Genomic DNA, 26,653 nt, shown 5'->3' on the forward strand with positions numbered 1-26,653 from the left:
GAATATAACAAATGTTAATGTGGCATTGTGAAATAAAAGTCCAATGAAATAAAAACCTATTTATTTATTTATTGAACCATATTGACTCATTTATTTATTTCATAGCCATATTTATTCATTTCATATGCATATTGATTTCTGTGTTTAATATTGACTAAAATGGCAGTCCATATACGTATTGCAAATATCCGCAGCTGACGCCTTCGCCTCATTGAAATGAGTCTGCAGGTATTTCTGATGTTTTGTAAAAAGCAGTACAGCGCGGAGCCTACAACTGCCGGTCGATCCGTGATAGTTTGGTCTGAAGTGTACATGTTTTATCAAAGAGTGCACATATAAGAAGAAAATCATACTTCTTTATTAAACTCCCTGTATTTTCATACTTTCCAATGAGTTTTAGCTCACCATACATTAAAGAGAACAACACTGAAAATGGAGATTTGTACCTGACAGTAGGGGTGTTGTAGTGAGGCAGTAGCACTGTGTAAACAGAGACAGTTAGTGGTGCTATTAGAAAAACAAAATACAGCTTGTACATTTTGAGACATGTTTTGGCAGCACCTGTCAACACAGATGATGAGACTTCCATATTACCTTCATTAAACTAGAATTCTGCAGAGCTCAACAGCTCTAGTGCCACAGTGGGGGTTGATATCAGATGGGAACATTCTTGTGAGGGGTGTTTGTACTCCTGCTATCACAGTTTGCTTTGGTTGAACGTGTCCACCTACAGGCAGACACTGTATTACTTTAAAATGAAAATGTCCTGTTTCACAGTTTGTTGAAGTGAAGTCACTTGAGTTGCTGAAGCTGCATCTGAAAACAAACCAAATACACACTCCAATTTATGCTTACATGTCTGATTCCAGTGAAGGAAGAGTGATTATTATTTTTCCCTGATGTGTCTGTGAGGGGACAGTGTGGGGCGGGGATTGGTGACGGTGGGAAAAGGGTGAAGGAAGAACTTTTTACAGCTGTATTGGGGAAATGAAGTATATACACATGTACATTTAGGAAAATAATTTCTTGTATCAGTCCGTCTCTGTCCGACAACTTCTTTTACAACCTTTTTTATATACAATATATTACACACAATGATTTTGCATACCATACTTGGCTATTCATAAGAGAGGAAATGGGTGATTCCTCTTTATCAGTCTGTCCACATTTCAGTGTCCTTCATTTAGGTTCACACAAACTGCAAATAACTAGGCTTTATAAAAACATAACAAAAAAATGTGAAATCATGTTTTTTTGCATTTAATGTGTAAAACCATGATGTCTGAACACAAATCAGTCCTCACAGCATAGTTTACCTGCTTTCATTCAACCTCACACCACCTACCTGCTGCACTTGTTAAGAGATATTTAGTTTATGGACAAAACATGTCACCGTAGTAACCCAGAGAGTTTACTGGTTCACACATTCAGACTTTTTTTTGTCCTCCAGATCGTCTGTTATTAGGTGCAGTTTTTTTCTGCTTTCAGTCTGCTGTGGGTGGTTTTCCTGCAGAACCACACAGGGTGCCGCTGTGTGGGGCAGAGGTTCTGAGTGCAGGACTTCAGGTGGAGGGGGAGGGAGAAGAAGAGGAGCAGGGTGCAGGGCTCAGGCTGGGAGAGGGAACTGATTTGGGCGACGGACTTGGATGACAGCTTCCGAGCTCCGTTTCATCCTCTTCTCTGCCTCCTCCTCTACCCTTTCCTCCTCCTCCTTTCCCTCCCCCAGCTCCATGCCCCTCCAGTCCCTCAGAGTTCTCCAGCATCTCCTGGATGAGAGGAGGCATGGAGCCGGGTATCTCCATTTTCAGTGTGATCACTCGCTCTGCTCCTATGAAAAAGAGGCGGAGAGAGAAAGTTCAGGAAAAGAAAACAAGTCATTTTGTGGGGGCCTTTTCTCATTAACCTACATTTTGACTTTTGTGAAACACATTCTCACAAGACAAAGAAATTTGGTGAAACTATCACTGCAATAAAATAAATATTTCAATATTTATTATCGTTATCAAGTATTTAAATTGCATTGAAATGTACTCAAAACCTTCCTCCCTCCCATTTTGTGAAATGAAGATGGAAGTGGTATGTTTCTAAACATGACCTTACATCCTCAGAAAGTGTTACTCCCACTTGTAAAGTGATTATACCATAAATTCTAAAAGAAGAGATGGTGCTTAAATAATAATAATAACATGATAATAATAATAACTGCCAATAGCAGTCAACACAAACACATAAAGGCCCTTTGCTAATAAAGGCAGAGTAAGAGAAAAAGTGAGTTGCCTCTATTTTACCTTGTTTTTTTTCCAATCACTGTTAAGCTTCCATCAATGAAACTCAGCACTTCCTGCACAGATGTTTCACATTAAAATCCTTAACTTGACTTAGCATATTTCCTCCCCTTCCTGGTAGGCTTTTCATGTGAAACATCTGCAGCAAATGGTGTGTTTCATTGACAGTAGCTTAACAGAATAAAAAAACAAAAACAAAAACAAAAAAAAAACAGTAAAAAAATAGCTCAAATAATAAACAAATAAGAAGCAGAGTGGTCAGGATGACATGACTGTCATTGTACTAATGGTATTGTACTGTGGAATTTACATTATACTGAGTTTATCAAGACATCATGTAGGCCTTTTCCACTACAGGAACTTAGCGACCCGTAACCTGGAGCTTCCCATAACCTGAACCTGTAAGAACCTGTAAGGGCTAGGTTCCAGGCTCTGCCTTATTTTCCGTTGTGTTTTACAAACCAAAATGTTTAAAATATATGTCATTCGAGAGGCGGCACTGTATGACACCGGGACAAACGTCACTCCAGAGTGAGCTTTTCTTTCCTCTTCAAGAGAAAATATAGCTATGCAGCACTTGGTCCTGCTTCGCGCTACTTCATGGAAAAAATTGCTTATTCTGGGAATGTTTGTTTTTTTATCAACGCTACCTGAAAGTTACTGGGAAATGTCATTAAACTTTTAACATACTCCCCAACACCGTGCAAACAATCTACAGTTTGCACGAACAAATGCAGAACATTGCAGCAAAACACGCACACATCAGAATAACGCCTTCATATTGAAACAAACTTCCTTGCACACATGTCCTACGTTATTAATTGTGGTGTTTGCCATGTTGCAAACCGGCTGTTGTGTTCCTTCCCTGCGAGAGTACCTGGAACTTGGATTTAGTATCACCTCCTGAGCAGTGCCCAAAGTTTGCATTAACAGCAAACAGTATTAACAACAAATAAAACGGGAACAGATCTGAAAAAAAGAGAGGCTTCTTAATAAAATATGATCAAATATACTAAAAACGGAGAAATTAGAAAGAAATGCAAGTCTGATTGTAAGTGTAATACTGTATGGTTGATCCTGCTTATTTGTTCCAACAAATCATCTGAGCTCCATTGTGCCATGTATAGTATTTGCGCGAGTGACGGGATGTCCTTATTAAATCAACAGTATCCCTGTGACTACATGCCACTGGTGTGTGTGTGTGTGTGTGTGTGTGTGTGTGTGTGTGTGTGTGTGTGTCTCACCCTTCACACTGATGCTTCTGAGGTCAGTAATCTTCATCAGTATCTTGGGGAACATACAGGGTTTATGAGGCCTCCTTCTCCTCACATAGATCTATGCACACACGAAGACATGGAGAAAAAGTATTTGTTTATATGTATGAAAATGTATAGATATATATATTTGGTAAAGCAGCTATTCATCTGCTATATTATAATATTCCCTCTATTATGTTATTAACTATTGATATTGGAGAGTACTGATACTTTTGTTTCCTCTTCCTCTTTGTTCGGTGGATTCATATATTTTTCTTTTGACAAAGTACAATGTTTCTATTAATAATGATTGATGTGTGTGTGTCCAACTTAATTTGGCTCTTGTTTAATTCTCAGTCTTCTTATGGTTGCCACATCACTGCTAAATAAAAATACAGTGGAAGAAATATTACATGAAAATGGATTAGTATCTTTGGTGTTCTTTTCTAATTCTGCTACATAAGGTTGGTATTTTTGAACACCTTTATTTTTATTTAAAGCGATAATGCTGGTGATATTCTAAATCATTTATTTATTTTATTGTAGCCAAAGCCTGATATATCTTATTCCTCTGTGCCGTAGTGCTCCATTGTTGTCCAAAAACTATTAAAAGCCACACTGTTGCACTGGGTGACATGTTCCTTCATTACCATGAACACACGCTGTAGTTTATTTTGACTCAATCCCACATACACTGTGCTGCTGCACTAAATACTCACTAACGCGCCAAATGTCCTGCTGAAAATGGTCCCCAGCAAATGCACTATTTAGTCCTGTTTGAGTAACGTTTGCTAAAAAAATACAGTGAGCAGCTGTTTTAGGAAATTACTATGCCTTTTTCAAAAATGAAACTCTATATTTGGGATCTGTCTTCAGTACGGATAACTGGGCCTGAGCTGAGTGCCACAGAAAGGGTAGGGAAGTCAAAAAGTACTGAGAGACGGACGAACACATTGTTGGTTTGGGTCTTCTCATGGAATTTGTTGACAATAAGAAAATATAGAATAACACCAGACTTATCCTTAGGTGTTGCATTTTGTCAACCAAAGCCTTATACATATCTTTGTACTGGAACTGGAGGATGTCTGGAATAGAAGTGCAAGGTTATAAACTGCAAGTAACAATATAGTACTATAATAACAGATGTCAAACCTTCAAGGCTTCGACAATTGGCTCCTGAAGAACATCCACCTTATCGGACTCCTCCAGATCCTGACGGTCTGCACACACAAAACGCATTATGATACACAGTCAATGCAACGTGCTGTATTACACATTTATAAACTATAACAGTAAGTACACAGAACAGGAATTTATTTTTCATTTTATTTTATTTCAGAACAGGAATTTATTTTTCATTTTTTCATTTTTTTCCCACCGCAACACTAACATTAAAGCAACTCTGCATTTTTTCATTTCATTGATTATTTCATTTCATATTCCTGAGGAATGTCATGCAGTACCTCCACAGAGCAGGCAGATGGCGCTGAGTAATCCCGTCTCTGCATCGTCCATCTCCAGCGGGAGCAGCTGGTTGGCGAACGAGAACACCAGGTCCGTGAGAGGTCCGAACCCGGCGTTGTGCATCTGGGTGCGGTTCAGAGTCAAACCGTCGGAGAAGGTCATGGTGTCCTGGTCTGGGGTGTAGCGGGTGCAGATCCTTAGAATCTAGGAAAAGGGGATGAAGTGGCCGAAAACGGAAGGAGGATGAATCATTTTACTTTCTGCTGTGCCACAACTGTACATGTGTGGTAGTTTGCCTTTGTTAGGGAACTGTTTAGTGTAACTTGCTCTTGTGTGTGTGTTTATGTGTGACAAAAGTGATAAACTCACCAGTATGTCAAGGCAGGCAGCTTTGAGCAGGGTGATCTGATCAGCAATGGTTAACGTTGTGAAGCCAGGCAGCTGCTTGGCGAACTCCACTGTCTTAATGATGCATTTGGTGGACAATTCACTGAACTTGTCCCAAAGACTGACATCCAGAGAGACACGGTGCTCTGAGCTGTTGCTCTGCAGGTTGGGGTAGGGCAAGGAATAGAAGGCAGAGAGAAAACACCTTTACAGCATTACAGCAACACCTGTATGTTAAATTTTGTTTCAGTTGTGAGTTACTTAGAGTATTTTGATCTGCATTTTTGGATTAGAATATTGCTGTCTGTGTATGTTAATAAAATGTTGGTGTGTGTACCGTGGTGTATTTTCCCAGCTGACAGAGGGAGGGAAATGTGTCCTGATGGGCCCGGCGAATTCGTTCAATCATCTGCTCTGTGTCTGCCGACAGGACGTAGATCACTGCCTCCCCCTGCCTCTTCTCTTCCTTCTTCTTCTTCATTCTGTCATTTCGCACCACTGATGGTGGAAATAAAAGATGGGAAGATTTAGTTTAGAAGTTTAAGCAGCAATCAAGGACACGGAGGCTGCTCTTTCAAAGTTCTCCTGTTAGAGTAATAAATAAAATTTGTTGGGGTTTTTGTTTTGTATGTTTATGCTTCCCCTGTACTTTCTTGTAAATCCAACTGCAGTTCTTTCTACACTTTTCTAGACTGAAGTTTTAAATCACCTCTTAAAGAGACACTTCACCAATTTTACACATAAAGGTCAGTTTACTTGGTATGGGGAGTATTACCCTGCCTGTGAAAACAGATGTATAAACAGGCCTGCAAACTCAAATGGGATGAAAAAGATGTCTGTCTTTATGCCTGTACCCAGATTTCAAGTGTATCTGCTTAGCCATGCGTCACTTGTCTTCCTCAACCTTGAGGATGGCTGGCAGTCAAACTCCACCATCGACGTGTGGAATTTTACATAGACAAAATTAGGTGCAGGTGTTTTGAAGCCTAGAAGCAAATATCTCGTGTCCCATAGAAATTTAATAGGGCGAACCTAGCTGTGCAAAACAGCGCTCTCAGTGGTTGTTGATGTTGCTGATGTATAGCTCAGTTAAAAAGCAACATGTCAAGTAACAGCAATCAAAAACAAAGAGCTCATCTGAGTTTGCATCATGAACTATGGTCAGGGGCTGCGATTGGCTTTGGAGAAGCTTTGATCAGACTGAGAAAACAACCCTTCATGATGTAATCAGGGTGATCTCAGCTTGGGTTTGGAGACTATACATTTAAAACACAAAGCCTGAATTTCAAACTAATAACTGAAAGACAATGGCATTTACCAGGCAGCGAGGGTCTAATGAAAAGAGGTTACATTATGGGAAATCAAGAACGCAGCATTTTTGGAGCTTGACACATGGGATTAAAATTTAAAATATTTCAGCATATGGTGCATCCATTTGACCATTCTTATATGGAAGCACAACAGTAAATCTCTGGGGTAACCTTTGAAAAAGCAGATGGTATAATTATGCAAGAGGCTGGTTGTTATAAGCTAGTGGTGGTTGTGTGGGGCATTATTAACTGAAAAAGGCCACCAGAGGGAGACAAACATTAAGGTTAAAACACGTCACTCTGCTGCTTGAAAGGAGCACAGAGCTTGAACTGCATTGCCTCTCCTGCTTGAAGAGTAGAAGTCACTTACTGCGCTGTGTTCTGCTTTATTATTGCATGACTACAAAGAAATTTAAAACATTAACAATCCCTTTGCAGTAAAGCCTTTAGATGCTCACCCTTTTCCACACTTTACTCTACAGACACAATGGAACTGCATCTACAGTATATACTGTACTCACACTCCTTGGACATGCCAACATCGAGGCATTTCTGCAGTCGACAGGACTGACACCGGTTCCTCGTCACCTTGTTTATGACACAGACTTTGTCTCGGTGACACGTGTACACCATGTTCTTCTGGATGCTCCTCCGAAAGAAACCCTGACACGGAGAAATGGAGGTAATGACTGAAATACAGAAGCAGGGGCACAGGATACAACACAGCATTGTGAACAGCAATGTGACGCGTGTACTATTTATTGTCGATGGACAGCTGGTAGCAGGTCAGTACATGGTCTTACATTTACATAAGCTTGACCACAAGCACACAAAAACCCACACACATATATCAATGTAGATACTAATTGCATGCACAGATTCTTTGTGTGTGTGTGTGTGTGTGTGTAGGATTAGATGAAGCAAAGAAGCTTACAGCTCCTAGGGGAGGTGCAAAGGTCGTGACCTCTTTGCTTACACATTATGCAAATACTCAGCAGTCTCACATAACTACTTTTAATTCCTATTTTCTAGCTTTAGACTGCATCTGTCCACATACATGGCCCAGTCACCCAGAGTGAGTGCTGTAGCGTATGCTGCGTATGTTTGTTGGGTCAGTGGAAGTTTAGCTCAGGCATATGTTCAGATGCCTACCTTGCAACCCTCGCAGGCGCTGACTCCATAGTGGTATCCTGAAGATTTGTCCTGACATACGAAGCAGGGCTTGTAGATGCGGGGTGGAGGTGGAGGTGTGGGGGGGCTGGGGACAAGCAGGTCCTCTCCTGAACTCGTGCTCTCAGTCTCTATAGCTGCAGGAGGAGACAGAGGGAGGAAAATCAGGGAGACTGCAATTAAAATGCCTCAATATCTTTCTGCTTTGTATTTGACTTAAACTGTATTAAGACTTGGAATATTTAAACTGTATTTATTTATTTATTGGAAGTGACAGTGTCCCCTATTTCTGGTACCAAATGCTGTAAAACAAAAGTCTCCACAAGTTGCCATAAATTAGCTGAGATTAAATGATACTATATAAGATTTTTCGAGACTGTGTGTTTTTCATATCAAAGTTGACTCAGGTTGAGTATGTTTTGGACACAAACTGGGTCATGAATAAGCTTACTAAAAGCCAGCTTCTTATTTTGACTTAACCTGTTATTTCTCAAACATGATAGCCAGCTCAAAGTAATAGCTGTTATCTTCACTGGTATCCAGAAAGTGACTGGAAAGTCAACATCAAGGAGGTGTAGACACACAGATTACACACACAGTTTCATACCAACGGTTTTGTGAAAAAGCATGTTCCTACAATGTCAAACTACTCCTTCAAATGTAGGTGTAAAATTGGACTTAACATGTTGGCTTATAGTAATAGGTAGGTACTGTAGATATCCACTATGTGTTGCAATCAAAAAGAGTTATTGGTTTCAAGTGGAGGCTGAAAGAAATGAACTCAGTGTATGATTATTTTTGCCTAACTCTCTGGGGTGTATGGGGCACTATGGCTTTTAGAACAGATATTAGATGACTGTTGTTTGTCATATCTCTGGCTCATGAAAAAATGTGACAACATCAAATTAACTGTTGAGCAGAAATCCAAAGTATGTCAATGTGTGATTTTTATGTCCAGTTTAAACAGGAGTTTGTCTGTAACCTTTATAATGACAACCTACTTGGACAGTATCATATTTGTTTTGAATGCAAATAATGCAAGCATAGTGGAAAAATAAGAAAAAAGTACCCCATACGGCGGCACGATTCTGGTCAAAATTTGATTTTTACCACTCAGAATTGGGATAACGCTTTCTCCTACCATTCTTAGGACCAATACAGATTGTTCTTATGCAGACAGTGCAAGCAATATCATTCATTAGATACTGTTAAAGGACAACAGGCAGCTCATATGCAACTGCACGAAACACTAAATTCAATCATGTCTGTTGTCTACTCTTTAAAACACTGAATGTTTTTCAGTGTGATTAAAAATGTAACTAACCCACAGCTCAGCATGGAGGCCCTGATGAAGGAAGATTACTTACACAATGTTTGATCTGTTGTTAGCAAACCATTTGATCCTCAGTGTGTAGGCTCAGACTGTGCATGATCAAGTCATCACTAGTAAAAACAAACTATCAGGCTGATGTATGATTCCATAGTTCAGCATTTTTCACATTCCTACTTTGAGTGCTGCCCGACACTTAACATTAGTGTAAAGCTAGAGCAGGTAGCACAGCATGAAGAACAGCGGCGGGGGAACAGTGTTTGTTGAACAAAGCATTAATCTCTTGGTTTGCAGTGGTGACCAGACCCACATATTTGCCTCACTTAGGCAATAAATCATAATCTTATTGTCGCTGCCTGCGAATGGTACAAACACATGAGAGACCAGAGCTGGAGGATCCACCCTGACTTTTAGATCCACTGTATGGGAGCATTATGGTTTCCCGGTTACTTACGATGGGCAGTTATGAGTGTCAAACTGTATGCTGGCTTTGTTCAGCTGAAGATGGGTATGTCTGTTGAAACACTTCAAACATGTCATTTACGACGGCATCACCCGGAGGTATTGATTAGCGGAACGAGACAAAGAGAGACTCCCCACAGCGTTCAGGCAGCCTCTTACTGCAGATTCGGACCGTGCCAAATCAATAACTAATGCTATAGGAGTGTTTATCGCTGCAGATGTGCAACCATACTCGGCCGCAGAGAATACAGAATTTAAGCATGTGGCCAAAGTGCTTGAGTCCCGCTACAGCGTACCTTCACGTGTGCATTTCTGTCCATCCGTTGTGCCTGCCCTGTGTCAGGATTTATCAACAGGTCAGAGGTTTACGATGGAGCATTACTGACATTTGTGTTATTTATTTGTTACTTATTTTTTTCTTATTGACAATATTTTAGTGCACTAACTGTTACAGCACGAATCATGGCCAGTGAGCCACTGCTGAATGTTTACATTTTTCAAAATAAATTACAAAAACTGATTTTTTGTTTTCCTGCTGTACCGAAAACATACCAAACTGTCACCTTAAAACTGAGGTTCATACCGAACTGTGAATTTTGTGTACCGTTACACCCGTAATAAATATATTTCATCTTCCTCGCCATCGCTGGACTTCTGCAACTCTGAAACATTTTCATCAATATTCTGCCCCTCTCTTCCTGTGCAGTTTGTCTCGTGGATCAACACACAGGAGATCGGATAGAGACCTGAATCGAGACTGTCATTAATCGTAGTTTGATTAATCGTGCAGCTCAACTATCGATGTTTATATTTGTTACTACAGCGGGATAAGCCAAAAGTTGAATGTAAAAACAGGTGACTATTTAAAGAATGCTTTATCTTTGTTGAAAGAATTTCTGTTGCACTTAATTCCTACTTTTTGTAGGAATTTTGTCTGTATTGAATATGTTGTTTGTACTCCATACCATGTTGGCATAATGTTGTGTAGAATCAAATCCAATCTAAACTCTAACCTCTTAATCCCGTATTGGTTTGATGTGGTGAAAATCAAGGTTACGATGGTCTTGGTCTGAGCTACGGTCTCCTTGCATGTTGCATTGAAAATCTTCACAAACTCAGCAAAGGCATCAAGACTTTGTTTTCATTGACACAGTAAAATTAACTACGGTGGTTGGATTATACCTTTTCAAATGGAATTCATTCATGTTCTGTGATTTCTTTGCCCTGTTCCTGATGGCAGACCAAGCAACAGCGGAGGAGTCAGCTGCACATCAGTAGCTATGTAAGTAAACCGTAACATCCCACTCCTTGTTCTGCATCTGGGCTCATATCGTCAAAGTGGTTGTTTTATTTTTGTTCAGAGAGCTAACAAAGACAGACTGTGACACATTTTAATGTGCTGACTCTTCAGTTTAAGATACCAGGACCATCCACAACTCCTCTGCTTCTCCCTCTGCCTCCTCTAACCTCTAACCTCACACACTTCCACACACACACACTCACACACACACACACACACACACACCTCCCCTCCCCCTGCTTTAGTAGCCATACCAGACATTCCACTATGGAGGAGATTTGACTCCCCTCTACTGGTCCGCTCTGTTTACATAGAGCGGGAGAGAGACAGAGGGACAGAGAAATAAACAGAAGAGATCGTCTTCATCCTCCTCCTCAGCCATCATACCATCCCTCCATCTTCCCCTCTCCCCTATTTGTCTTTGCTCTCTTCTCACTGACACACTAGCCAACAGTTCCCTTCAGCAGTGTCTGACCTCTTTTAAACTTCTCTGTTCTTCTCCCCCCCCCCTCTCTCTCCTCCTATTTACAAGTGTCTCTTACTCTGTTTTCATCAGTCTGTTTGTTAATCTCTTCCTATTGCTTCCCGCTTCTGCTTTAGTGTGCAGGACATGACGCAAACGGCATGTCCAAAAAAAACAAACAAGAAATAAGCACAGCTTTTAGCTGTGGGTTTCGATTTGAACAAAGACTTTTTTCTTGTTGTTGAGATGAGGGATAAGGCATTTTAACAGAGAGGAATATTGGTGACTCATCTTTAAAAATGTGACTCACAAGGAGGATATCCTCCTGTTTTAATCAGACAAGGATAATAGCGTTTATATAAATTCATCTCATCATTAATGGTTCCCAGATGATGTATCCTAATGAACGATGATGCGGTAAATGACCAGCAGGTTAAAATTTCATTTCAGACTTCCAGAATGAATGATGACTTGAAAATATAGGTTTTGTGGCTTGTCATGATTTAAGAAAAATGACAAATGAATGAATTGCAGCCTGCAGTCAGATCAGCAGCCAGCTTGCTGTGATAGCCCGTGTTTAGCTGCGGCTGGGTGTATCAGGCTTCAATCAGTGGCCACCTCCTGCTACTGTTATCACCGCCAGGATCGCCTCTCTAAGCTTTCCCAAGGTGAGAGGGAAGGTCAGATTTATTGTCATTACACAATACAGGAATGCACAATGAAATGCTATTATAGCAGCATTTCAATGAAACAAAATACAATACACAATATATAAAATAGAAAAACATCATGGTGAAACCTGCAGCTGCCTTACATTTACAAGGGAAAGACTGTGGCTGTAAGCAACTATACATATTCAGTCTAAGAGTCTAATGTAAATATCAACAACACATTATCTGCCAACATTAATCATTAGCTTGGGGTTTACCCTGGCTTGGGCTACAAATAATGCACGGTTAACCTTTGAAAGTTGGGGCCAGTCTTGCTCCCGGGCAGGGCAGCCAATCTGTGTCCTCAGATCAGTTCAGTTCAAATCCAGTAGTGACAATGTTAAATGTTAGCCAGTGCTGAACGAATCTGTTGTAAAATATCGTTAAATGGTCTCTGCAGGCAGTCCTGGCTTTCTGCCAGAAAACAGCTCCTGCCTAGAGAGCATGCTCTATCTGTCCAGATCGGCCTCTAATCACAGTACTGAATTCTCCTCCCCGGACAGTTAACTCGACTTAGACACAAGGTCTTAAACATGATTTTTGTAGACGTACTGTTAAGCCCCACTGACATCCATTATCACTGCTAACCAAACTAACGCACGTACAGTACCATTCTTAGACAAGCAGCTTTGACTAGCCCCTGTTCCACATTCACCTTCACCTCGGGGTGGGCACTATGGATAAAATCCTTTATCATGGTATATGTAATATTATCACAATATCAATATGTATCATGATATAGTATGGTTATAGTGGAAATCCAATTGAGAGGCCATTTATAGATAACATGACCAGATGGGAATGTCTGTTTTTGGCTAATCAAATTACATAATACCGGACAAAGCAAGGTATTTCATCACACTGATGCAACAATCCTGTTAATCCGGTATTGTCAAAAAGCACTGTCATTTGAGTGGGTCCCTGGGAAATTTAGAGGGTCCCCAATAAAATTTGTGTTTTTTGATGAATTGTAGTGTTAAACTCGTGTTTGATGTTATATGGTTATAATCATGGTTATTCATGTATGTTGAAAATGTAGCTTAAAATGAAACAAATAAAATCCCAAATCGGTTATTACACTGCAGACACACAGCAGCTGACAGAGAGGTCATATTATACAGAGAAATATTAGCTTTTTCTGGGTGAATAAATGTTAAAAAGGGAAGCTAAAGGGCAACGAGAATGCTGAGCTTTCAAGTTTCATCAGGAGTCATAACGCCATCAAGAATATCATGTTTAATTAGTAATGTAGTTTAAAAAACACACACACACAAAGGGCAACTACTGCATACTGCCGTTAGAAACTGAGTACAATTAGCTGATAATGAGCCTGATCACCACCGTCAGTAATCAATACAAACACAAATTATTAGACTGTAAACCATTAATCAAACCAATAACTAACGGACTTGTTCACACTGTCCTTTAGCATTATCAGGGGGGAAAATATGGTGCGTCCCCTGGACACGTCAACAGTGAGTTTACTGAATCCTTTCGGATTTTAACACATAAGAAGAGGAAACAGGAAAATGCACCAAAAGTGCAAAGTACACCAAAATAACAACAACAAACTTTATCTCTGCAGAGCTGTTCTATTGATGCTGTATTGATGTTTTAGTAATGCTAGCACTGTGTACATAATCAGAATTAGACATTGATACAACTTAATAGCAGTCAAGATTAATATTGTTCTTCCTTCTTCATCCTGTCTCTAATAAATCCAAAAGATGTGAAGATGTGACATGAGAGAAGAAATTCCTACATAGTCAAATACAGACAAAGACATGCCATGCCATGCCAGAGGACTCTGTCAGGAACGAATGAATAAATAACCAGCTTTCCACTGCCACTCTTTTAGCATTTATCTGATGGCAGTGCAATCCCACACACACACACACACAGAAATGAAGACATCTAGTAGATACAAATACTGACACACAGACGTCCACCTCCTCCCTTTTTCACACACTCACACTCAGGTCAAACTTGGTCAGTATACCCTCACATTCCCAGACGAACTGTGAGTGTGAGTGAATGTGTATGTGCGTCACTGTGTGTGTGTGTGTGTGTGTGTGTGTGTCTCCAACAGACAGAAAGAGAGGTCATTCAGTGCGGGGAAGTGATGACTGGGCAGCTGACACAGGAAAGAAAGAGGCAGATAGAAGGAGAAATAAAGAAAGGGAGAGATGTAGGTCACTTCCCAATTGTCAGTGAGTCATTGCTCTGGATCACACCCACACACACACACACACACACACACACACACACACACACACACAGAGTGAATCACTATCCCCCAGCAACATGTCACTGCTGCAGTGGCTGAATGTGTGTGCATGCCTGTGTTTGTGTACGGCCTTTGACCTTTGAACCTTTTTGACACTCTTCATTCCAGTCACACATGCATGCACGCACGCACACCCACACACACCCACACACACACACTGAGGGCAATCCTCCCTGTCTTTACAGCTTGAATTTACGAGCACTCCCCTCTTGCGTCTATATGTCTCTCTTTCCCTCTGTTTCTCACCAGCTGGCCGGAGTCCACTTTGCACTCTCTCTCTTTATGACTTCAACTTGGTTGTGCAAGGGCCGTGTCACAGTGACATCACCACGTCATCACCCTTGGGTTACAGTCTGACTGTGAAGCCGACTGTCTCTAACATGTGACATTGGAGCGGGGCGGCACGGTCATCTCACAGCAAGAAGGTCCTGTGTTTGTGTGCTTATGTGTATTAGTCTTGTAATAGACGGGCAACCTGTTCAAAGTGCAGCATGCCTCTCGGTCAATGCGTGCTGGGAATGGCACTAGCCCCCACGATCCTGCATATGTTAAGCAGGTATAGAAAATGGCTGGTTGGAAATGATCTGTGTCTTACATCATGGCTAAGTATCAAACTTCAATAATTTTTTGTAATGACTAAAACGTACTCATAGCATCCAGTCAAGTACTGCCAAGTACCGAGAGCTGACATTGAAGGCCTGGTGCTGTTTACTCATTCATTTATCAGATAGTTTCTGATTTAAATCATAAGTCTTTTTTTTTATTTAGGCAAAGTTCTTGTACTGCTGCTTGTGATTAGGCAACATTTAAGATTAGACAAGTTTGGCTTCTTTCACTAAAAAAAGGGCTTTTGTAGAAAAACATTTATATTGCTCAGACAAAATACAGCTAAACGTATGGTTTTGGTATCCGTACCAAAACTTGAGTATTATTTTGGTAATAGTATTTTCAAACGATAACCCCACCACCTAACCCTACATGGTACACTGGTGAGGTAAAAACATGCTTAGGTGTAAAATCCAGGGAATGATCACCACACGCCAAATGATTACCAAAATATAAATAAGTATGCTTAACACTGTTTTTGATATTTGTATTAGTTATTGGAATAATTAGTGTTTCTATTAATTTTTTTCTTAGTACTGTTGTTTTCCCGCCTTCTCTACTTTTATTGTCTGGTTCAAAAATGCCATATACTTTAAATAATCTTTATTATTAAAGCTTCTATGTGTAGGATTTTAATATTTCTGACTTTCCAACTAAGGGACACTGAGCTAAATGGTCTGTACCACGTGCACTGCACCAATTCTGACCAGGACTGTCTTAAACTACCAGAAGTATTTGGAAGGTGCGATAATAAGCTAACAAATCTACACAAGGGGCTTCAATGGTCATAAATCATATAATATAATTAGAATTATATAATTATTATCAATAATATTGTTATTTTTTAGTATAAGCATTTTTGTGGTAAAGTATGCACCTTAATTCCTAGTTCATTCAATTAGAAGTACACACAAGAATACATCAATGCCATGGAAAATGGTAAGTAACTCACAGAATCTGTGACACATCCCCTCTAGGGTTGCAACTAACAACCATTTTAATTATTGATTAAGCTGATGATTACTTTCAAAATTAATCGCTCAACAGTTTGGTCTAGAAAATGTCTGAAAATAGTGAAATAAATACAGATCGTGCTAAACGTGCTAAAGCCCATGATGACGTCTTCAGATGTCTCGTTTTGCCCGACCGACAGTCCAAAACCCAAAGACAATCAGTTTACTATCACATTCTGTAGGACAAAGAAAAGCAGAACATCCTTATTGATTAGAAATGTTGCTTCAGAAATGACTTTGATGGATTAATTGATTATCAAACTAGTTGCAGATTAATTTTCTCTCAATCAACTAATTCATTAATTAACTAAATGTTTCAGCTCTAAACCATTCATACATTAAAAGCCTGTGTAGTTTCTGTTGACGAGCTGTAAACACTTGGAGCTCATTCTCATCCACTGAGAAGCACTGAGCCTGAGGTCAGCTGGGCTGGATTTGGTAAATGAGTGCAGGCAGCTGCTGACCTACTGAGGTCAATCGAGTGGCTCCATTGAAAACATAAACTAAACCCTCAAGTTGCACAGCACACAGTTTAGACAACATACTGCTAAATTAATAGCCTGATGGAAAAGGACTTTCATTCTCATCATAGCATTGCCACAAAGATCATCTTGAACTGAACGCAGCATTTGTCAGATATAAGGGGTCTGGCAATCAGCACTTGGACAGCGATCAACATGGGACAAACTATTAAGTATGCCAAATCGTGACAACATATGCCAATCACATACAAACTGTATCAGCAAAGAGGAAGAGCAGTCACAAGCTGAAACTAACCAACATCGGTCCTACATGTAGGCTACTGTATACAGTGCCGAATAAAGCCAACTTAATATGATCCACCTTTGTAGCAGTTTGCTCTGGTGATTTAGTGACTTCAAAGTTAAAGTCTTTATAATAAACTGATGTTATTTTGTCAAAGCCCTCTGACAGAGCAGTCAATCATAATGTTCATACCTAGAGAAACCATTTTCCATGTAAAAATTCGATTTAAATGGTATAGACACCATTAGCTAATGTAAAACAAGCTCATAAATGCTGCAAGGAAATACAACAATCAGAGAGCGCAGGAGAGGAAACATACTGAGGAAGCTCGTAAAGTAAAAGTGAATGTCACTACATGTTGTATAGAACAGTGGTGTGTTTATTTCCCATGTAGTTGAGACCAAAAAAAAGAGGCTGAGGCACCTGATACAGAAGAAGAGGCTGGCGTGTGTCCCAGCTGGAACCAGTGAACTCATGCATTCACCCCCCCAAGCTCAAAACAAATATCAAAAGCATAAGCAAGGGCTTTACCCGCCAGCACCCATGTCATTTTTCAACAAATTAAATTATGTACACTGACTAATTGTGGTGTGCCCTACAGTTATTTTGTTTACAAGTCCGAAATGGCAAATCATTTTTCAATGGAACTCACAGTGGCTGGATCCGCTCCAGTGCCTGCCGGTCAGCAGGGAGCCTCCGAACGGACGCTGGAGCCCTCCTACACCAGACAGGAGTCCCTTCTCCGGCCCGAGCCCCGGGGGTCTGTGGTAGTAGTCCATACTCAGAAAAGAGCCGGGACTGGGGCTGCTGGGGCTGGGACTAAAACCCACAACATCCACGCTTTCGTACATCCCCGAGAGGCTGGAGTCGCGTTTGATCTCTTTGTACCAAATAGAGAAAGAAAAAAAAAAAAGATCAAAGCGTCCTGGACGGCGAAGAGAGAAAGAAGGGAGGGAGGGAGAGAAGAGTTCACATCTTCATAACAGACTGATGGGAGGAGGAGAAGGAGGTGGAGGGGGAGGAGAGAAAAAGATGACCGGTCCCGGTGACCTCTCAGCCCTTAGAGGAACACAGGCAGTTTTACTGTCTTTTGTCTTACTGTCTTTGGCGCCCGATGTGTCGTTTTTGCACGACCGGAACGAGTTTAGACGACAAAATGATACGCTGTTGTCTTCTTTACCGTGTTTCTACAGTCGAAATGCTACAAGTGCCACCAACTTAACTGCTCTGCTGGTGGAGTTGCAACCCTTGTTACTTTGTAGCACCAAAGATTAAAAAGAGGGCAACCACGCCAAAGAAACACTGTAACATTACATTACTTCACCAATCCACATGTGTTGTGTATTATGTTCAAGAGTTTATAATGACCTCAACGTCTACAGCCTGTGTCGCGGTTTAAACAGGTCCTACGTCGCTATCGTTAGCAGTTTTTTCGCTGTATTTTTTATAGTAGCTCAAATGATTATGTAATTCATCGCTTGCTAATCCTTGTAGCCAGCAGGCGAACGGTCCATTTCGTTGACAGACTATACTCCTTAATGTCACAACAAGTACGGGTTGTCCTTAAATCCATGCATGCTGTAAATGAATGTAGCCTAGCCGTCACCGAAAAGTAAAAAGGTCCAGTCGGTGGAAACGCGCTGCCCCGGCTCAGAGTCCAAGCGTTCACGACAGAAAAACGCAGCCTTGACACATTAATGCTGAATACGCGCTGTGATAGGCTATATGACTTTGAACTTGCCGCTGTACGTCCAAGTAGCAGAATATCCAAAGGTAAAATTGGCGGCGGTGCCGGTGAGGTAGGTCGAGAGAGGTATCCGAAGCGGTTGGGGCTTGTGCGCCTCTTGTTGCTAGTTGTTGAGGTCCAGCAGCCGTACAGGCAGCAGTGTCCTGTGGTAACCTCGGGTCTGTCCTCGACGGCCTCGCTCTCTCTCTCTCTCGCTCTCTCTCTCTCTCTCTCGCTCTCTCTCTCTCTCTCTCTCTCTGGTTTGATGAGTGACACCAGCTGCGCACGAGCTCCACCTACCTTCCCTGCGCGTGGCTCCAAAACGCTTTGTGACTACTTTCAAAATGTTGTTACTCCTATTGACTAGGCTGCTGTGCACAACTAAGGTAACTACTAGCCTACTATCTGTATGTCTATTGTCATGATTACTTACTGCTACTATTATCTCAATAGTCTATTAATCTCGGTAGTACTGTATTGCCATAAATATCCCTATCATTATGATTACATAACTGTATATGTACTTATATAGGCTACTTACATAGCCTATATACCTATAGAGTACATGGCCTCTGCATACCTAACTGTATATGACATGTGCTGTGTTGTAACTAAGTACATTTACTCAAGTCCTGTATTTAAGTACAGTTTTGAGGTACTTGTAAGTATTTACATTTTACGGTACTTTACACTTGTACTGCACTACATTTAACTGGGGAATATTGTGCTTTTTACTCCACTAAATTCATTTGACTAATCAATTATTTTACAAGCTACGGTTTGATGTACAAACTGCATCATCAACATAAAATAAGATACATTGTTTTTGATTGAACTACCCAACAGTATGTAAAATGGTTACAATGAGCACCACTTTGATCAGGTGCAATATTAAAATGCTGCTTACATAAAGCATCTGTAATAATTATCCAACATTATAATATATAATACCATAACACTGACAGGCGCCATTCTGTATAAAGAGTCCTTTTGCGGATAAAACCCCTTAAGTAAGATTTTAAATACAAGACTTTTACTTGTCATGGAATATTTCTGTGGAACTGTAGTATTCTACTTCTATTTAAGTAAAGGCTCTAAATATGTCCTCCACCACTTATGACATATTTGTGTATGTATAGATTCATTGAAAATGCATTCTCAACACTCATCTATGCAATTCGAATGAAGCACCATGCCATATCAATACAAGGCATCAGGCAATGTCAATGTATATATTAACAGTTATGGCCCTCGTTTTAGTTTAGTTCAGTTTTTAGTTAATAATTTTAGTTGAGGTTTTTTGGTATATTTTGTTTTATTTGTTGTCTACCTCTTTGACTGTCTTTATGTTGTTTGCTTTGAGATTGATGTGAGTTGGCTGCTGTAACAATGCAACTTCCCTTTGGATTTAAGTCTTCTATTTCCCCTATTTTGAGGTAGATGTGGAAGCGAAGGGAGTAAAATACTGCAGTCAATGTTTCTCTGGGAGGGGAGAGAAAATAAAAGGCATATATGTGCAGCACTAAAATGTTGTGTCAGTACACCACAGATCATATTTCTGAATGGTCAAATATATCATTACATCCTTCAGGAGTAAACTAGAATCCTGGTTTAAAAAAAATAGAGGTTAGTAATTTATGAAAAAGTGATCACATAAATCTTTAAGTAAGAATCTTTGGACAAAATGTTAATGAATTTTGCATTGCATTTGGGTATTGTTTGGTATTTTTCCATTCGATTCTTTGGAATGTTGTCTCACCTGCTTGATTTCCTGTCCAGTGTGACCTGACTGCTTTTATAGAAGCTTGCAGAGTGTTTGTAGTACAAGTGTATTCAAAATGTGAATGTGTTTGAATGTATTTTTGCACATGCAGATGTAGAGGCACATTAGCACCCGTTCATGCATTCTAACACGTGTAGTACCCCCCTGCCACACACACACACACACACACACACACACACACACACACACACACACGTTTACTCATGTCATGCTTGGGTAGATTACATAGACTTACATTCATTTCCTGGAGACTTACCCAAGCCCTAACAATATCCACTGACCCAAAAATCAGCTTTTTCCAAATTGGGGATGCAGCTTTTGTCCCCAATTGCGCAAGCAGTCCCCAATTAACTGGTCTTGAGTCTGAAATGTGTCTCCAATGGTAACGTAAGTCATAACCACACACACACACACACATAAACACACACACAGCTCAAATTCTTTGCTATAAGTGAGCCTACGTCCTTGCTGTGAGGCCTCCCTGTATTGATCAGCTGCTGGTTAAAATATGAGCAGAGAAAGGGGAAACACATCACATTCATTGCTGCCTGTTAATCAATACAGGACATTAAATTAAAGGAAACCACAGAAGCAGGAGAGAGGCGAAAATGGGTTTGGAGGAGCAAGTGAAGAAGAGATTAGGATGAGGGTTATAGGTTAAATGTAAAAGCAGCAGGAGAAAAATGTAGGTACACCAAAAGGCATGAATATACATAACACATTTTCTCCCAAATCCCTCACAAGGAGCAAAATGAGATAGTATTGAGAGATGGGCAGTTAGTGCAGCGGGCAATGCTGAAATAAATGAACTGTGAGCTGGAAGAGGTGGAAAATGTTTGCGCAGTGACCAATTACACCTGACGTATTTCGTATATTTCTTATAAATAAACAATCTAGAGCTTATTTTACCACACTGCTCAGATGTTGCTCCTGCACTAATCTGTTTCATTGGGAGCTGAATAAGTGGACTCATCGGTAAACTGAATTTGGAGCGACGGCTCGGTGAATCTGAATTTTAACCTGTTTTTTTTTGTTAGCAATGCTAGCAGAGAGGCTTTAACAATGACAACAATGTCAGATCCACCGTCAGTCATTGATCCACCACTTTGGTCCTTACTGAAATATTTCAACATCTGTTGGATGGATTGCCATGAAATTTGTTACAGACATACACGTCCGCCTCAGGATGAATTGTAATAACGCTGGTGATCCTCTGACTTTTCATCTAGCGCCATCATCAGGTCAAAATGTGTCTAATACTTTGGTTTATGACCACATACCTGCAAAACTTATGACAATCGCATCATCTTTAGCTACACTTTGTGTTTAGTGCTAATTAGCAAATGTTAGCATGCAAACATCTCATTTTCACATATTTCTTGTTATGTAAATAGTATGTGCAATGGTGTGTGTGTGTGTGTGTGTGTGTGTGTGTGTGTGTGTGTGTATGTGTGTGTAGCAGTAGCAAACCATCATGGCTGACATACTGGTTTATATCTATAGCCCAAACAAACAGTTCAAGAATTACTGAGCTCAGCAGTCCTCTGACAGACTTGACATACTGTCTACTCTCTCTCTCTCTCTCTCTCTCTCTCACACACACACACACACACACACACACACACACACACACACACACACAGCTCTAACTGTAGCAGGTATGGCACCACTGCCATGTCTTCCATGTCAAACCATCTTCAACCTGGAGTCTTTCATTTCTTTGCTTTAATCCACCATTGTAGCTCAGCAGCTACAAAGATAAACAGGTCGACAGCCAGGCAAACACAGACAGCCTGACAGATAGAATGACAAAGAGGCAGTAAAGACTGTGCTGTTGTGGTTAATGTGTATTGTTGTTCAGCTCATTAAGCAGTGGTACAACTCACTGAAACTGGAAAAGGGAATGTGTGAATGAGGGGGGAAGGAGCGAGAGAGGAGGGAGACGATGTATTTTTACGTATGTTATGAGAACAATGTATTTGAATAATGCATTTTTATCATTTTACGTGTTTATTTAGTCTGTAGGGCATTGGGGCTAGACAAGGACAAGGTGACAATACGAATACGATTTTTACCAACATGTTTGACTCTGTCAAGTGTAGTCTGAACAGGATGTTTTGGTATGAAGCAGTCTAAAGTATTAGTAGTATAAACTAGCCAACCCCAGATGAGTCTGTTGATAGCAGTTAGTTATCAGGGTTAGCAGTTAGTAAATAGTAGATCTCAGTTAACATTTTTAGCCTTCATAATATCTTACGGAACAACAGAGTGGAGCCTGGATGGAAGAAAGATGGGACAAGCAGCAACCGAGACACGAGTCAAATTACAGACCACACCCTCAAACACACCCTCCTCTAAAGCAGCTATAATCAATATTTTTGCTATAACAATGTTTCAAATGACAATGTGATGACAATGTTACAATGTGAAAGGGGTCGCTCGTAGTGATGAATCTACAGAGAATTACCATCCAAGTGTCTAAAATCTCATGGCAATCTGACAAATAGTTGTTGAGATATTTAAGCCTGGAACAACGTGGTGGGCCGACCAACCGACCGACAATGCCATCCCTAAAAACGAACTAAATTTGTATGAGAGAAGTTTTTCCTATTGATTTCAATACATGGTGGACAATTCGTGTTGATTACTGTAAACTGCATTTTTAAGCACTTAAAAATGATTACCAACAGGGCAAAGCAAGCAACTGAACTGGGGCCCCAAGACCACCAAGGGCCCAAAAGCCAGTACACTGTTTGGCAGTTGGTTTGTGGTAATATGATTAATTGTAATTTAGTTTGGAAATACAGGAATATGCGCTACTAGAGCACATTATCAACTGACATGGTAGGAGCCTCTCGCCTCATCACATGTTGTGAAAACAGGGTCCCTGTTTCAAAATCTAATTTTAAGACCTTTCTTGATGATGATTGCGATGATGTTGTGCTTACATGGTGCATATTTTTTTAATTCATTTGTGTTTAATCAGTAATAGGAATACTGTACACAATGCACACGGGGGGGGGGGCAAGGGGTTAATAGGGGCACGGCAGCTCATTTTTGTCCAGGGGCCCCCAACCAGGTTAATCCAGCCATGTGCTTCCACACCCAGCTTTGGTTGTTGCCAGTTAGTAGCAACGCATATTACCTCAAACTAAATGTACTCATTTAAATAGATGTAACACATGACATTGTGACCAGGCATCCAACGTGAAAAGAAATTTGAAAAAGATCCAAATGATAATAAGTCAAGCAGGAATAAAATCTAGATACCATGGAAGAGCACACAAGAATTAAATCAAATTGCTGTAAAGAACAGAAATCAGGACAAGGCTAGCAACACTGCATTAGCAGTAAAAAGAAGAGACTGAGGGGTGTGAAGTGTGGAGGAGATGGAGGATAAAGCGGAGTGTAAAAGAGGAGTGCATGAGGGATGGAGGGGAGAGGAGGATAAGCGGTTATGGACGGGTCACATTTTCTCACTTAACTAAAAAGCTGCATTCATCAGTCTGGTGATATTCTGTATTTTGTATCTACATATGAAGATTTAATTTGCAAAAACAAATGGCTCCGTTTTTTTATTTATTTTCCTAAATCATGTTTTTTTTTGTGCACTCCAGAGAATATCATTCAAATTGGTGTTGGTTTATTCATTTTAAGAATGGCGTTTATCTGTTTTTGCAAACTAACTCTTAATCTATCTATATATATTTTCAGGTTGGATAAAGCGCTGCGGATGATAGGCTTTTAATAACATTTCATGAAGGTAAAAAAAAATGAATCAGCTTTTCCTTTGCTGTAGTGTTGGATGCCATGCCTAAATCACAGAATCTGATTGCCCTTCCCTGCATGACACAGTGCAGGTGTCCCGCATATACTGCAGTCACATTTGTGTCTTTTAGTCTGGTTCTGGGAAGAGGTGAGCTTTCACGCTTGTGACAATAGTCGTTGTCAGTGATCAGGTGTACTGCAGAAAAAAATTGTAGCCTACAGAAAGAGGCGGCATGATTCAGCATTTTAACATCTCTGTGAGATACAGCTTGGCGATATGGTTAAAATGTTTATCTGTTGAAATGGCAAATGTCTGCAAAATACAAAAAATACAAAAAATAAAATTGACATTAAATGCAATGAACTGTGTTTCAGATCAGATAAAACTGTTCATGCATGTAAAATGGAAACAAATGACTTTCTTTGTTAGTTTTCAGATCCATTTTTCTTGGAACCATTAATTTTGTATAATGATAACACAATATGATCATATTATCATGGTACGATTCCACTGTCCATAAATTATATCGGTGAATTATCATCCAGCTATGGGCTTTTATTTCTTATAGACTATTTGTGAACAGTACATCTCGGCTTAGATTTGGTTATTTTTATGGCGTTTTGCCTTCATTTGATAGTGAGTACAGATAAAGATAGGAAATGCATGAAAAGATAGATAGTACGTTATTACATGCAACAAAGGTCCCCAGCTGTAATTGAACCGAGTAACCTTTTAAATAGTTTGTATCACTCCCAAGCTTGGTCAGTGTCCCTCTGATTCAAAATATGACACCGTAGGTAGCCCTCTAGCGTCATTTCTGGACGCACCCATCTTCAGAGTCAGGTGTTGTAATTTAATGAGCGAAAAACTCCACATATGGAGGTGAGACTGGGGTTTGAGTCCTGTGTGAAACCAACAGTAAATAATTTGCTTTGAGTAATGTACGTAAGTGAACTTACGTAACCTACTTACGTAACCTAAGGTACAACAAAGTTACCAAGTACATTTTGTTCCTAAACCTAACCAAAGTGAGACCGTTTCACAACGTTAACCACGCCAGCTTTATTTTGAAAGCCTAATCGGACGTTGCATATTTATTATTGCTAACTTGACCGCGGAGCCCTGCGCGTCCTGAAATGACACTAGAGGGCTACCTAAAGGGTCATATTTTGAAGCGAAGGGCCACTAACCAAGCGACAGTATTTGACGAGTTGCGAGTGAGAACGTGTTGTATATGATAACAAATTAGTTCAACTTTTGTGTGCACAGTGCACTTTTTCATGAGTACGAAGTTGATAATTTACAATATGATTTAGTAAAGTTAGTAATTTCTCTATGGGTTGTTTACTTTAACGTGATCCTAAGTAACTTTTTAAAAGAAAAAATAACGTAATAATGTTCCTCTTACAAAAGACAATTTGGATTCATAAGCAATAAAACGCACCCTTGATCAATTCAGTACACTGCTGCCACAGCCTTACTTGGTCTTGTATGACCAGCAGCTTATGATGGCTAACGTTAGCTAGTGTTTGCAAACTTTACATAGACATTGCTGTGTAACTGTGTAAGTCCGTTTTTGACTCCTCTCCACTTGTGCTAGCGTTACACTACGTTTTAGCATGTCACAGATAAACGTTTCAGTGGTTTCATCGCAAAAGTAAAACAATGAGTAAACATAACATGCCAGTTTGTGTCATGTAATTGCCATTAGTGGCCACAGTGGCCGCTGTTCAGCAAAGGTTACATAGTCTTGCTTAAAAAATAAACTTAGAAATTGTAAAATTCCACATGTGCTTTCCAAAACTGGTATGAAAATTAACCATTTATATGACAGTTGTAATGAATTTGGTGTAATGTATATTTTATAAAACCCCAATACTTGTTAAAGTTTAAATATTAGAATACTATATTTCACAATTGGCCAGTTAAGCCAAAATCACCATTTTCATTAGCAGTTTTGTTGGTAAATTTCAACCCAATTGCCAGAATAAAATGTATTTTAGATTGTACATTTCTGGAAACCACATGGAACTATGTGGAATCTGTACATTTCAAATGTTTAACCTCTATGTTTCAAATGCTGTGGCTAAAGTCTGGTTAGGTTTAGGCACAAAAACCACTTGGTCAGGCTTAGGAACAGAGCTTGATTGGGGTTAAAACACAAGGTTTTGTCGCCAGAAAAATGGCTGCAAATTGTGGTCAGGTCAAGACAGGATCTCTGGATCTCTGGTGTTTTTGCAACTTCCAGCCATCTGACTAGTGATCACGTCACCATCCAACCCCTCCTCCCCCAAGTGAGAAAATCAGTTCTTATACATGCCATCTAGGTCTCTATGATACGTATTGTAGAAATTTTAATATTATACCTATTAGATAGGTATAAAACGTATCTGTGGTTTGCAGAAACGTACAAATGATACATTTTTTTCTGGCAACTGGGCTGTAAATTTAGTCTTAACTGTTTTTGTACAAACTGTCAAGAGAAATAAAAACAGAGGAGAGAAGTTGAAAGGAGAAAGGAGGTGAGGAGAAACTTAGAAAAAAAGTTGCGAGGAAAGGCAGGGGGG

The 26,653-nt window shown here is 40.0% G+C and overlaps 1 protein-coding gene across 1 annotated transcript; it reads right to left on the bottom strand.

Moving 5' to 3' along the window:
* Nucleotides 1–336: 336 nt before the first annotated feature.
* Nucleotides 337–18,782, bottom strand: LOC122869255 (retinoic acid receptor alpha-B-like). Its single transcript, XM_044182064.1, has 9 exons — nucleotides 17,461–18,782; nucleotides 7,855–8,009; nucleotides 7,224–7,365; nucleotides 5,730–5,890; nucleotides 5,375–5,551; nucleotides 5,005–5,209; nucleotides 4,694–4,761; nucleotides 3,530–3,620; nucleotides 337–1,828 (listed from the first exon to the last, which is right to left on the bottom strand). Exons 1-9 carry the CDS (start codon nucleotides 17,657–17,659, stop codon nucleotides 1,563–1,565), a joined length of 1,464 nt encoding a protein of 487 aa, XP_044037999.1. The 5' UTR covers nucleotides 17,660–18,782; the 3' UTR covers nucleotides 337–1,562.
* Between the last annotated feature and the right edge of the window lie 7,871 nt (nucleotides 18,783–26,653).

The sequence above is a fragment of the Siniperca chuatsi genome, linkage group LG21, assembly GCF_020085105.1.
Source record: "Siniperca chuatsi isolate FFG_IHB_CAS linkage group LG21, ASM2008510v1, whole genome shotgun sequence".
Lineage (NCBI taxonomy): Eukaryota > Metazoa > Chordata > Actinopteri > Centrarchiformes > Sinipercidae > Siniperca > Siniperca chuatsi.